The sequence below is a fragment of the Pongo abelii genome, chromosome 10 (genome assembly GCF_028885655.2).
Source record: "Pongo abelii isolate AG06213 chromosome 10, NHGRI_mPonAbe1-v2.0_pri, whole genome shotgun sequence".
Taxonomy (NCBI): Eukaryota; Metazoa; Chordata; class Mammalia; order Primates; family Hominidae; genus Pongo; species Pongo abelii.
The window spans coordinates 39,167,518-39,182,424 of record NC_071995.2 but is presented as its reverse complement, the minus strand read 5'-3'; the positions used below and the strand labels follow the sequence as shown (position 1 = coordinate 39,182,424).

Below are 14,907 nucleotides of genomic sequence, written 5' to 3'. Positions count from 1 at the left end.
CCTTGACTCTTTCAGTCTTCAGAACTATGAGAAATTGATGCCCAGCACAGTGATTCACACCTGTAATCTCAGCACTTTGGAAGGCCTCAGTGGGAGGATCGCTTGAATCTAGGAGTTCAAGACTAGCCTGGCAACAAAGTGAGACCCCCATTTCAAAAAAAAAAAACAAAAACAAAAAAACTATGAGAAATAAATTCCTGTTGTTTAAGTATGGCATTATGTTATGATAGCCAGAGCAGACTAACATACATTGCAGCATTATAAACAATCTCAGACACTTCACTGATATTCTCTCTCCATGGCATTCTCTAAATTTTTCTTGGTTTTACCTTAAAAGTGGGTAGCAGGCAAGGGGAACATGAACTAATGGCTACTGAATGTTTAGTTAGCATCTGTTAGATGCTGTACATATATTATCGAATTTAATCCTTGTAGGCATATGTGACACAGTGGTCTATAGGGAATGTTTCAATACAACTTTATTGGAAACAAGTGATAGAAAATGTGCACATTTTATAATCCACAATTAGGTGTCATCTAAATAGTATACACATATAACTACTTTATAACTGTCAACCACAGTGGACAAGGAAAATAAAACACTCCTTGATAACTTTTCTGAAGGATAATCAATAATTTATTTCTCTTTAATTGTCACAATTACCATAGTTATCTAGCTACATGACCAATGTCACTACATATCACAGGAAGATTGTCCACCTACACTTTACTGAGACAAAGACAATGGCCATTTATGTGTTAAATGTACAATGGGATGTTAACACCATTTATGTGTTAAGTGTACAATGGGATGTTAAAAGCAGTGGCTTTTACGTGTAAGACAAGATGTGGCACATGATTTATTATGAACAGGTTTGATTTAAAATGTATTATGCCAAGAAACAAGCATAGAAATGTTTTGGCATTGAGTTATTATTAAAGTAGAAAATAAGTAAACTAGAGAAATAAATCCAGATTTTCACTTACATTAGATACATTGAAGAAGGAAATTAATTGGCTCCTCAGTATTTTTGTGCAAGTTTTTTTGTTTTCTTTCCTTTTGTTTTTGATTTTTTTTATAAACCAGTAATATGAATATATCACAAGTAAAAGAAAGATCTCAGCCAAAAAGAAGGTACCAGTATATGAAAAACAAATGAAAAATTACCAGGTATTTTTTGCTTACAAAAAATTTAAACTATAAAGAGTCACAAAATATATATAAAAACGCCACATTGAACGAGGCAATCATACTCTACCGAAACTGGTAGCATCCTCTTAAAATCAGTCGCATGCATTCCATTCATTCGGTCATACTGTGGTCACCGACAAGAAGGCATTATGGACTCTCGTGCCATCGGGAGACTTGGCCCCATGGGTCATCAGCTCTTGTATTGTCATCCAGTTGTCCAAAATTTTCTTGTTTCTCTTTTTCATCATCTTTTTGTGACTCAGTTCAATGATATTGATCTCCTTCTTGCCCTCACTGCCGCTCTGAGGGCTCTCCTTGAGACACTCTAACCGGCTTCGCATCATGAACTCACGGCGACGGCGCTGCTCTTTGGCCCTAACCAGGTGCTGCTTTCTCTCCTCTTTGCTCCAGTAGCGCCCCATTTTCATCTCGCTCATGGTGTCATCGTCTGTGGTCATGCCACTCCGCTCTTCCTTGATCTTTAAGGCACGTTCCTTCAGGATGCGGTCTCGCACGGGTCTCTTTGTGATGTACCGTGTCCCGTCGCTCCTAATTTTCACCTTCCATTCCATCTTGGGCTCTGAACACTTCTGAGACTCCTTGCACATGCTCACCAAGCTGAGCTGACTCTGAGCATACTCGACTGCAGATTTCTGTTGAATTAACTGCATGTAGCTTTGATAATGCCGGGCATGTGCTGGGATGTTTGCATATCTATATGAGGAGCTGTGGTAAGGAGAGAGGTAAGGGATGTGTTCACTGACTGCCTTCTCTTGATCAGGAAGCTTGCTGCCTTCTAAAATCTTCTCCTTGCTTTCAGCGCTACAACCTTGCTCAGTGGTTTTGGCTTTGGTGGAGGTCAACTCTTTACTGCTTTGTCCGGAAGAGGACTGGGTGGCTGCCATTGTGCTTCTCAGGTTTTTCTTATTGGTGAGATTGATCATCCTTGGAAGAGAACTGTCAGGGGAACGGTCTACAGTGAGCGGAGTACTTCTGCAGCTCTCAGCTGTGTTGTAAGCACTAGAACTGTCCTTGTCAGACTTTTCTGGATGCTCCATGATGTCATCTAGCTTTCCCCTTTGCATATCTATGCTGGTGTTATAATTCCGGAATCCTCCATCATGCAATGTCCAGATGTCTCCATACTGGTCTGTCACTTTCTGGAGCCTGTGAGCCTGCATGATATTCTGACACTCAAGCTCAATGTTTCTCAGCTCTTCATTAAGCAACTGTAGCTCATGCTCCACTCCCTCTTGCTCCCCTTGATTGCATTCAATTGTGCTGCTTGAGTAATACAGGTCATACTCTCCATGATTTCGAATCTTGCATTTGAGCTCCAAGAGCTGCCTGAATCTTTCACAGTCCTCATCTTGGTTGCCAATGCAGTCTGAGTCAATGTATTCACCAGACACGAGACTCTCATTGTACTGAAGTTCAACACTTCCTAGAGTGTCTTGGCTCTGCCCCAGGTCTCTCTTGCTCTTCAAAGATGTGCTATTGGGGTCCTCAGCTGCATTCTCCTGCTCTGAGCTCTCATCATTTCGCAAGCTTTCATCGGTACGTCCTACTCCACTGTCCTTCTCATGGTTGTTGGATGAGGATGTTGCAGTGTCTGTTGTGCCTTCTTCTTCTTCTTGCTTTTTTGGCTAAGAAAATGATGTTGAAAGAACAAAGAAAATTAATTATTTTGGAAGACATTGGTTGTTAAAAATCTTGTTTGAAAACCAATGTTTCCTGGCAAAGTTGCATCTCCTAGATAGTTGCTCTAATTTAGGGTCCATCACAATTTTAGAAATAAAGGAAATTAGCTTATGGCAGCTTTTTATACAATGAAATGAAGAAAACAAAAGCTGCTTGAATATGGCTATGATATTCACTTGGATATAAATAAGACAGGATGCATTCAAATAAGTGATTCTTTAGGTTTTCTCTTACTTGGGAAACTCGGGGGTGAAGGTGTATAAACAAAGTGACTGTGTGAATTTCTGAGGTGATAATATGCAAAAGAATAAGACAGAATGTCTAAATGGTCTTCAGCAATATGGAGACCTGACGTTCAGAAGCCACAATCAACTTATGTTTTTTCCCTTAAGTACAGAGGAAACTTCATTGGCTTAGTAATATGCTGACAATGGGTAAGCCAAACATTACAGAGTTTTAGGACTAAGTTAGCATTATGTACTGGAGCCTAGGACATTGCTATCTATAGGTGAGGATGCTCAATTCCAAAAGGATTCAGGTTATTATAAGTGGCAGATTCAGGTTATTAATGACAGATGAGGCAAAGCTTCATCTTCCAGTGCCAGAATTTCTTATATGTCCAGGATGCCATATTCCTGAATACATGTGCTCTGACCTCAGTGCACTCTAAATCATGTTTCTCAAAAGCAACAACAATGTTTTAGGACTCATTTGGGTTGTATAAGATTCTCCTACTCTTTAACCAGGGATTTTTTTCAAAGATAAATTTTAGTCTATTGAGAATCAAAATTCAGTCCCATGAAAATTTGAACAGCACTGATTGCCAGACATGGGCATAATATCAAAAAATTTTTGACACTTATGTCACATATATGTATATAGGTATGCATGTATGTTTATGTAGTGCATGTGTGTGTGTGTGTGTGTGTGTGAGACAGAGAGAGAGAGAGACTCTGGTAATTTCTGGCTTTCATGTAAAACAATTAACTGTAACTGTCCTAATAAGATGCATGTGTAGTTCTTCTCTGTGAATATGGTAAAGTTACTTTCACCTCTATCAGTCATCATATGATAATCTATAAGGCAGTTTCTAGCTTATATTTGCCTTATGCCTATGTTTATTTACTATATATATATAGATAGATAGATAGATAGATAGATAGATAGATAGATAGGTATAGATATAGCTCCATCCCTCTAGCAGATGTAATTACGTAATTAAATATAACCAAGCCAGCAGCTAGTGCTAAAGAAGGATGGAACGGGTGATAAAAGGTATTCTAAAAGAAGTCTAAAAAGGTCTCTCTAAATAATTGTTATTTTGTTCCACAAAAGTAATGGCAGAAAAAAAAGTAACATAATATGAAGAGGAGAGAACATACCATGTATCAGCTTATTCTATGACTCTCAATCTTTCCCTGGAACATGTTCTTTCATTTGTTGAAAATATACTGAGATTTATCTTAAATGTCTTGTTGATTAAAAAAATTATAATAAGTAACTGTAACTAACAATGGAAAGCTTCCTGCATCCCTAGGCTGTGACTTATAAGGTGATGATAGTATTTAATATGGCAATGTCTGTATACTACACCATATAACTCTCAAAGGATGTTATTGATACTGGGCATTTGAATTTATATATCGTGTTATTTATAATTATATTTTTCTAATATCTTGTCATGAGCTGAAAAATACAAGAAGACTAGTAGTTTTTTTTTTATTTTACATGCAGATGAAATAATAATGACAAATTATGCTATGGGAGATGTTGCACAATGTAACGGCATCATAAGACCAAGCATACTATGTAAAATGAAACTTTCCATAAAGTAGGTTCACATATGGGTATGTATTTTATTTTTTCAATTGAATATCCCCTTTCCCTTGTTATTGGTCTATGAACAACCGTGAAAATAAAAGAGTTTTCTATTCTCAAACCTAGAATTCCTAGTTTCTAATGCAATGCTACCCTATCATTTATCATTTCCCTGTGGAATTATTATAGTCACAGGAAATGTTTCTACCTAGACGTTTCTAATGTAGTATTATTGTTTATAAGGGCAAAGGACTTTTAAAGGTTTCTGTACTTCTCATCATTTTTTAGTCTCATGGTGAAGAAAAATTTCCACACAATGAGAATCTAACCTCAGGGACATCTAGTGTTACCTCACAAGACCTAACATTTGTATTACCTCTGATGAGTAGGCAGCGTTTGACACCATATCACTTTACCTGGACAGGATTTTTCCCTGCTTTCCTTATTCCAACATCCTCCTGTCAATTCAGTATCAGGTCACATTTTTTATGTAAGAAAAATAAAAGCCTGGAGCAAGGACTTTCTTGCTTGTAACCAGCAGCTGCCACCAAAAATATCTTTATTTTTGGCCAGTGTTGAAGTTATACATAAAAATTTTAATCTGCCCTACCTATATTGAAAGACAGTCACCACAGTAGCGATATTACTTGTGAGCATGAAATTCTGTTTGTGGAGTGGCCAAACTCCACATAATGAGCACATGAGTATATCACATATGACTATGTTGATGCTATAGTGTGCAATCTAATTATTTATTTAATATGTGGACATGTGCACACACATACACATTTCTGTTATGGGATGTTAGCAAGCTGAATATTTCATTATTCAACATGGTAAAGTGATAGAATGTTTGTGCTGCATGTTTCTAAGCCTGTCAAGATTTTCAGAAAAATTATCATCTTTTAAGATGTGTTAAGAATTAATGTTGAGGCCAGGTGCAGTGGCTCATGCCTGTAATCCCAACACTTTAGGAGGCCGAGGCTGGCGGAGCACTTGAGGTCAGGAGTTTGAGACCAGCCTGGTCAACATGGTGAAACCACATCTCTACTAAAAATACAAAAATTAGGTGCGTGTGGTGGCGGACCCCTGTAATCCCAGCACTTTAAGAAGCTGAGGCTGGCGGAGCACTTGAGATCAGGAGTTCGAGACCGGCCTGATCAACTTGGTGAAACTTCATCTGTACTAAAAATACAAAAATTAGCTGAGCATGATGGTGTGCACTTGTAGTCCCAGCTACTCAGGAGGCTGAGGCAGGAGAATCGCTTGAGCCCAGGAGGCAGAGGTTGCAGTGAGCTGAGATTGTGTCACTGCACTCCAGCCTGGGCGACAGAGTGAGACTCTACCTTAAAAAAATAGTGATAATTATAGACTGGGCACGGTGGCTCACGCCTGTAATCCCAGCACTTTGGGAGGCTGAGGCAGGTGGATCACGAGGTCAGAGTTTGAGACCAGTCTGACCAACATGGTGAAACCCTGTCTCTATTAAAAATACAAAAGTTAGCTGGGCGTGGTGGTGGGCATCTGTAATCCCAGCTACTCAGGAGGCTGAGGCAGGAGAATCAATTGAACCGGGGAGGCAGAGGTTCCAGTGAGCCAAGATTGTGCCACTGCACTCCAGCCTGAGAGACAGAGCAAGATTCCGTGTATATATATAAAATACATATAATATGTTGAGAATAGGAAGATAATTAAACAAATCAGTAAACTGAAAACAAAATTATATCAGGCAGATAAATGACATGAGTATAACATAGAAAATCTAGAATACATTGAACTTGTTTTTGTAAAATGGGAAAACGACAATAAAAATAATATACTAATCACACTATGATCTTTTACTAGTTATGAATCCATTAAGGACAGCAGTTCTGCTCATTTTTCTTTTTATTCTCAGTTTCAAGTGGGGTGCTTGGAACATATTAAGAGTTCAAAGTTTTTAGTTGAATGAATATGTGACTTCAAGGCAAAATTATGTTAATAATCTCAAACTATGCTGTGAGAAATGTTGCACAAGTTATGCTATGGGAAATGTGTCAACAGCAGCCGTAAGACCAAGGATAAGCTCTACGATTATTCAGAATATACAGGTGTAATCACGCCATCCAGTATGCAAATAAAACTGATGGCTTACATCATGTCATCTTCATCCTATAGTGATAGCCTAAGTATTCAAATAGATACATTAATATTTTAGAATAAAAAAATTACTTGTTGGGGAGGCTACCTCAGTTTCTTTTCAGCTGGCATATTGATAAGCAACACACATTTTTTACTCTTAAATTTCTGCAATTAGTTTGAAGTAGTGCCTGGGTCAACATTTGAATACTACTGTACTGTATTAACAATGGTCCCCAAGCTTCCCAAACTGGAAATATTCTTAATGTAAAAACATTTTATTTATTCCCTCTGCTTCATTTGAGATGATCATTTGCTCTAAAAAATTACCATGATAGAGATGTTTGATTAAACCCTTTGATTTTGTTTTCATCTCCATTTATGGTTACCCATTAAAAAAAGAACAAGCAACATCTCAAATGATGTAGTTAAAATTGTTGGCCCTACCTGCTCCACCTCATTGGCAGTGGGCTGCATTGCTTCATTATGCTCTTCTTCCAACATCTCCAAGTTTAACTCCTCTAAGAATTCATTCCTTTCATCTTCCAGCCAGCCTTCATCCAGCTGCAAAAGAATACATTAGTACATTATATTATGTTAGTGAGAACTCATGCTAAAATAGAGTAAACTTAAATGGCCGGTGCCCGATGAGTTCCTTTTATCATAATGATTCTCTTCAGAATACCAGCCTCCCACAGTTCACTTCTCAGAAAGAAGAAAAGGTGGTAAAAAAAAAAATTGGACTCTTATGCCTTTTATCCTTTCCTGAAACACGGTTACAGATTTTCTCTCATAACCAAGTAAATCTCACAGCACAGAACATTACCTTCTTTCAAAATGTATGAAAAGCATCCTGCATAATCCACAGCTGTCATGCTCATTACCTCCAACAGTCCCGTGTTAAAAGGACTGCCATGCTACTAATTGGGCTATGAGACAATTGGGCTGTTTTCTTTAACAACAACCCCCAACGAGACTGCACACAAAGTGCCCCCCACACGCTCATGCTATCCTCATCCTGCTTTTTTCTTTTTAGGTGGGTTCCCATGTTAACAAGATGGTTGCTTGCCACAAAAGAATCTACAGACAACATTTATTTTTTCTGTGAAGAAAGGAAAATTCTAAGTTATTCTTCTCAAGGAAAGGAAAAAAAGCAGTATTACTCCATGTCTATTTTAAATCGTCTTCAGGCCCAATTTTATAGGAAAAACACCTCAGTGGATGTGACTTTTAAGGGTGGTGGAGTGGTGTGGGGCATGCAGGGTTTTGTTTGTGGGTGTTGAAAACAAGTGTTCTTGCAGGACTCTTAATGCAAATTAAACTGAACAAATCCCTTCGGCTTTTCAATACAAAGTGAAGTGGAAAACTGGTGGTTACCTGGCTAATATGATCTAATAGGATCAATCTTGACAGTTAGTACAGATAATTTGCCTCAAAGTGGATTTTTGGAGCTGGATTACATAAATTAGCTGTCTATGCTGATTAAATTAACTGGATTATTGTCAAAACTCTGCATCACCCTGTACAAAGAAATAGCATTCTAGTGAGCAAACATGGATAATAATTTGAGATATTTTCACCACCAATGAACTGGCAGAATAAGCTTTTAAACATAACTGAACTTCTACAACTTAAAAACAAACTGGAAAGGACATTAAGCTGCACCGAAAGAGGCGTTAGCATATATGTATCATCTTAATTAATATGCAGGCAAATCACAGATTTCATGACACCTATTAAAGGCCATGTAGTACTTAAATGACCTCAAACTTAACTGGGGCCCAAAGTGCTGGCACATTTGTTCATCCTCATTTATCTTAATGTGGCCTGAATAAGTTGATCAAATTCCTGTGACTTTGATATGCAGATGAGTTATGATAATTATGCCAAGTAAAAATGTAAATTCAGCTCAATTTATAGTTGTTCAAATTTTACATTCTTTAATCTTTTTCAAGTATCATAAAGCTACAAATGCCAGACCTTATAAAAAATTACTTAAAATGGGGAGTGCTTACTATTCACAAACACATCAAGGAATTTTTCTTTAATCAGGTCAAAATAAAGTATTTTCTAACACTGATATAGTGAATGATGTAACAGAGTCCTTTGAAGATTCAATGAAGTAGTGGGGAAAATAAAGAGAAAATGGTCAAAATTAACGATTCCCCATAACTCTTTTCTTATTGAGTAATCCAGTAGATACCTGAGTTCCAGCCATAATCATTATATGTCTATTTTGATAAGGCTTTCTTCTAGACTGGAGGGGCACACAGCACAATTAGCAAAGGGAGATTCTTCTTGCTCACTTCCTTCTTCTGTCTTATTTCCCCCTTTCTACCTAGATGTGCATTCACTACGGTCTGAGTCTAATGTAACGGCAGAGACAGACATCTCCCTTGAGCTGAGCTACAGGAAAAGAGGGATTGTCATTATTAAGAGTGGGGATCCATCTGCACCAAAGGGGGCCACATGTGGCATCTCAGAGAAAGGAACAACCTACACTATCTCAAAGGTAGTGGCTAAAGTTCTTATGAGAATCCTCTCTGCCCCAGTGTCCTGAGGGAAATAGGACAGAAAAGCAATATCTTTAATGGTCTCAGGAAGAAAATGGGCAGAAAATGAAAGAGAGTTGACAGGAAATGAGGAAAATGAGTTATTTAAAAATATTGCACAGATGTACAATATTGCCCCCAGCAACTCTGTAGATCATTTCCAAGAATCTAGAGAGTATTTGAAACATTAAAAAAATTTTTTTAAAAAAGCTAGAAAAAGCACACAAAAGCTTCCACATTCTCCCTGCGTAAAATACACATGCAAAAAAGAAAAATACGAGATAAATTGAGTTCAATGGAAAAATATGGGTGATATAAAGACAAGATTTTTTTTAGTGTTTTTTTTTTGCCACTTCATAGCATGTACTGATCACATTACATTTTTAAAGTATTGTATTAAAATGTATTTCTTTTCCTGATTTCTCTGGAAATCTGTTTTTTTTTTTCTGTAGGCAATTAGCTTCCTTCCAGTGTCATGAAGGTTTCTTCAGGATCAAGGGGATAATGCAGATCATAATTTTGACAGGCAGGACAGCATCCTATGGAGTCAGACAACCATCTTTCATCAAATGTGGAAAAGGAAGTCTCATTTGAAAATTCATCCTTCAGCATTGACTCTTTTGGAGAAAAAGGTCAGAAGTGTAGCCAGATATTCACATTTTCCACTGGTTCTACCCAGCATATGTATTCCATCAAAGATTAACAGGATCTGGTCTATGTTATTAATTTCTATTATTTCTACAGCCCATTATGGCCACTATGTGGCATAGTTTAAGGAAATGCTTTAGTTCTAAATTAATGAGGTTCTCTAGCAGTTACATGGAAAGGGCAGGGAAACCACATTATAACATAAAAATATCTTCTCTACAATAGAGATGGCAACTTCAATTTATCATAAATTTCACTAATATGCATTTAGCCCCTTTATTATATTCTTTTTTGAAGAAAATGGGAGCAGTGAGATAACTGGGTTGAGAAATTTCCAGATAATTGGTATAATTTCATATGTATTTAAAAATTCACTCCCACAAAGGAAGTGTGGGGGTTTTGTGGGCTTGTTTCCCCACTCCTAAGACCTCAGGTGTATAACTTTACTCTGCCCCAGGCTATGGCAGACTTTATGAGAACCATTTAGAATGGGCAAGGGCATAAACGAAATATATGCGGAAAGGATGATCTTTTATAACCACTATATTCAAGTCAGGATTTAGTCTGATACTGAAATACACTTACTCAATGTAATTTATAGATAGTATGTAGTTACTGAGTTTGAAAAATATCAGATCAATAACCGAGGAGACAAATGGCGATATAACTAACTTTACTCAAACTACTGACAGATGGATAGACTGGTGACAATGTTTTGTCCCTTCTGCCTTGTGGTGGGAGATAAAAAGGATATAAAAGGAAGCCCCAATAGTACTTTTTTTCCATTACCTTTACTCTACTTTCATGACATCTTCTTCCATAAAGATCTAAAAAATTCATTTAGAAGCTATCAGTTTGTTTTTGGCTGGACAATTGTTTTGGTCACACTAAACTTGGAAACAATTCATTTACTATACATGGAACTAGACCATGCTATACAAGACATTCTAATTGATAAAGTTATTTTAAAAAGATTTAAGTTGATGGCTAGATAGGCTAGTGTTTCTCTCGTGGAGCTTCTTCCAAGATACCTTCATATGCCATTTAAGTATTTTCAGATGGAAACTTAAAGCAAGGATCCACACAGAATTAAAAGGATCCACACAGCCATTTTTCATTTGAGTATTTATTTAAGTAACTGGCAAACTGAAGGAGAGAATCACAATTCAATTTGGTATGCTTTTCCCCCCTTAAAAGGGATATTTAGCTGCCATTCTATGGAGCAATATAAGGAAGTCTTTAATGTGTAATATTTTTGATAAGTTAGGAAAGATCAGTCTTTATTGTATTTTGTATACCTTAATTGCTTTCATATGTATTTTTAAAATTCACTCCCACATAGGCCATCTGGTGGGTTATGTGGAGAGAGATAACCATGATAATGATTTGATAGAGAATAGCAGATAATGAATATAAATTCATTCACGAATTTACATTCAGTGAATTCAATGAATATAAAGTTCAGTCTCAAGACTTTCGATCTCTGTTCTGACCTGAATCTCTGGCCTTGCAACAAGCAGCACGATTCTCTTACACTCATCGTTAGACAGCAAGGCCACTGCTTCTTCTCGATTCTGGACATCTTCCCCATTTATCTAGAAAACAAATGAGAGTGGCACATTAGTTTCCATTTCCACAGTGCTGCACACAATAAATGGCAAATATCAGCTCATTTATGGTAAATGTATGGACAATGAAGCTCACACAATGGGCTCATCTTCAGCCCCTCAGCACAAAGTGCCTTCACTCAATTACGCGCTTACTGTAAGAGCCATATCGATCCCTGAAGGATGGCGGACATCAGAGGAAGCAGTTATGTTCATAAATGTCCAACCTGCGCCCTGGCAACATACATCTAGCAACACAATTAACCAGCTCCTGACAGGTGACGTTCATCTTTCTTCGCTCAGAGTAATGGAAGTGTCACTCTGAGATAATAGTGCTGCGGGAAGAAGGACTGGCAATACCACAACTGAAATCCGTCATCCTGCACGCTTGCCGCGAGCCAATTAGAGAGCTGCAGTATTATCTCTCACCAGGCAACGCTCCCAGGCCACTGCTGATTGCATTTTTATTTAATCATTTCATATTTGTGTGTGGGTCTGACTCAGTTGCCCAAACATCATTGTCAGGATATATCTCAGTGTTTAACTGATCAAAGTAAAATAACATTCTCATCAATACTCCATTTCCCTTCTAATATCTACCCATTTCCTAAGGCAATAAAACTAATGAAATATCTTCAGACTCATCTCTTAAATTTAAAAATTAAAAAAAATTAACATAGAGTAAAATTGAATTTTTAAAATAATGATGAGTGAAAGAAACCAAGCTTGACTAAACTTTAGATTTCTCATGGAAAAGATTCCAGTGGCATTAGAAATATATCTTTTTACTTTTTCTAAGTTCTAAAGAAAGAGTAAATAAGATTTGTAAAGTTTCTTTTTTTAAACTACATTTTCACGTGCAAATATATTTAGGTCTTAATTAATAAAACTTTTTCCTTTGGATATTTAATAATTATTTTCTTTTATTGATTACTCAACTCCATAGAGACAATAAGATTTTTGATTTATAATTATATGTAATCAAATAATGGGAAAGAAATTCCAATTAAAGAGATCAAGTAATTCTGTCTAAAATAGTATTAATTACTTTAATAAATGAAGCAGATGGAAAATGTGGCAGCACTGACCATTCTTTTTTCAACAATTAATCTAATGTCTTTCACTAAGGACTTCTGCTTAAAAGCATGGAGTAGACTATTGAGGTTTTTCTCCTCGTAGGTCTCTGGGTTTCTGGCTGATGCATGAGGACAGACGTAATTATCTGAAAACAAGCCCATGAATTTCAACTTTGAACCACAATAAATAATCCTTATTCCTATACTCTTATATGTATTTAGTGCAAGGAAAGCAGGCAATAATAGTAAAAAATATATATATGGGCACAAGTTGTATTTTCTTACTCCAATCACTGTCATTTCTCACTAGTATACACAGAAAGGAAATTCAGTGGTTATAAGTTTCACACGCATTCCCTATTTGTTTTTGCAATTCACAAATAAAATTCATCAAATTAGGAAACAGAAGCTATGATTCCACAATGGGAACTAATGACCGGGAAGGATATGTTGTGATTTGTCATAAATACCTCTGGAAAAGTATGTGTGTACTGACTCCAAGGCCTTTTTTCTCAAATAAAGATAAATTGGCAGTGGTGGATTCCACTATACCTCCCCTACCCTCTATTAAGTGTAGTTTTAAAATAATGACTTTGCAGTATTTACTCTATTTGCACTTTGAGGGCTTATGTCTGTTTCATGGTAATTCTTAGTAATACATTTGCAATGCATCTATTTGTCTGTCAAACATGGACCTGTTTATTCATCTCCTCTCTACTACAGGCACATCTGATCCTAACAGAATTGAATTGGGTGATCTTACACAGCTTATCTTCATCTTTTCTGTTTGAAATATACTTCTCACTTCTTTTTTTTCCTGGTATCCACTTGACTATATATAGTCTTAATATATACATATGTAACTTAATATATATAATACATGAAAGTATATATATTTCCTCATTCTTTATCTAAATTGCACTTACCATTAATCTAAATACTTATTCACGTTAGTCTAATGCCGCTATTAAGTTTGCTATCTTAAAATGCATATAATAATAGTGCCTTTCTCAGAGGGTCTTTATAAGGATTACATGAGTCGATACAGGTAAAAATCTTAAATAGTGCCTGGTACCTAGAACATCTTCAATGCTGGCACATATTACTGTTGATGCTATTGTTATTGTTGTTATTACTATCATCATATATATTTTAATCCTTAGTAAAGACAAGACTCTTTCGTGCTAAATAAAGCAAATAGAGTGAAATTTATGGAAAGTAATTAAATGCATAGTAGTAAACATGGTTTTATTTTAAAAGATATCTACCTCATATGTATTTCTAACTCTTAGAGGACCATCAGGAAACAATGTGGTTTTTTGCCTTTTAGTTTCTTTATAGTTGATATTCATCTCTCTCCCCTGAGAACTCATTATGACCAGAGCTATGGTCTCTGGTCCTGGCAACAATTAGTTCTTATTTTGGGGCAACAGATCATTTCTTGCAGAAGCACTTCTACCTTCAGGATCGCACCTGGGATGAAATCACTGACACAGAAATCTGTCATTAAAATGTAATTTATTGTTTCTTTTCAAAGATAAGTGCCACATTTTAGCCAACCAGTTGGTAGATGCTATTGCACTCAGGACATTAGTTTTACACCCAAACTGATACTGGGGCAAGAAATTTAGCCATGGGTTTCAGCAAAGATACCTCTCAAGGAATGAAAAGAATTGAAGAACAGAATCTGATAGAGCTTTCAACCTTCGGTTGCTCTTGGTCCTGAAATAATGGTTTACAGTTACAGGATTGTTTGTGGGAATGCAGCCTGCTGTGCCAGGAAAATACCAGGCAGACATGAAAGTGGAGGACCCAGCAATAAGGGAGGGAGAAAGATGAGTAGTCACGTCACATAGCTTAATGGAGGACTTCCACTTTAGGAAAACAGAGAGAAAGAGAACCAAGAGAAAGACAGCAGGTAAGTTTTGTTAACATAACTGTCTCATTTTCTGTACATGGCCATATGTAAATGTTAGTTTCAAAATGGATATTGCCTTGGCTAAGAAGAGATCTGTGGTACTTATATGGATAGATCTGTCAAAATCTCACTTTAGGTCCAATCTCCTGTATGTGTGTATGAGTGTGTTTTGTATGTGTGTGTGTAAAGCCCTAAAAGCTTAGAAATGAGAAGTAATATAGCTTTTCTCTTCCATATACCAATATCTAGATTTTTTCTATTATTGTACCAGAGGTAG

At 36.7% G+C, this 14,907-nt stretch overlaps 1 protein-coding gene across 2 annotated transcripts in view; it reads right to left on the bottom strand.

Moving 5' to 3' along the window:
• Positions 1 to 614: 614 nt before the first annotated feature.
• The window catches only part of PDZRN4 (PDZ domain containing ring finger 4), a 391,974-nt gene continuing 377,681 nt past the window's right edge, over positions 615 to 14,907 (bottom strand). For both annotated transcript variants that reach the window (XM_002823105.5, XM_009247618.4), the window contains 3 exons: positions 11,523 to 11,624; positions 7,277 to 7,393; positions 615 to 2,838 (listed from right to left, as the gene is read on the bottom strand). In XM_002823105.5, the coding sequence (XP_002823151.4) occupies positions 1,312 to 2,838; positions 7,277 to 7,393; positions 11,523 to 11,624 (1,746 nt within the window). In that variant the 3' untranslated portion in view covers positions 615 to 1,311. The remainder of the gene's footprint in view (positions 2,839 to 7,276; positions 7,394 to 11,522; positions 11,625 to 14,907) is intronic.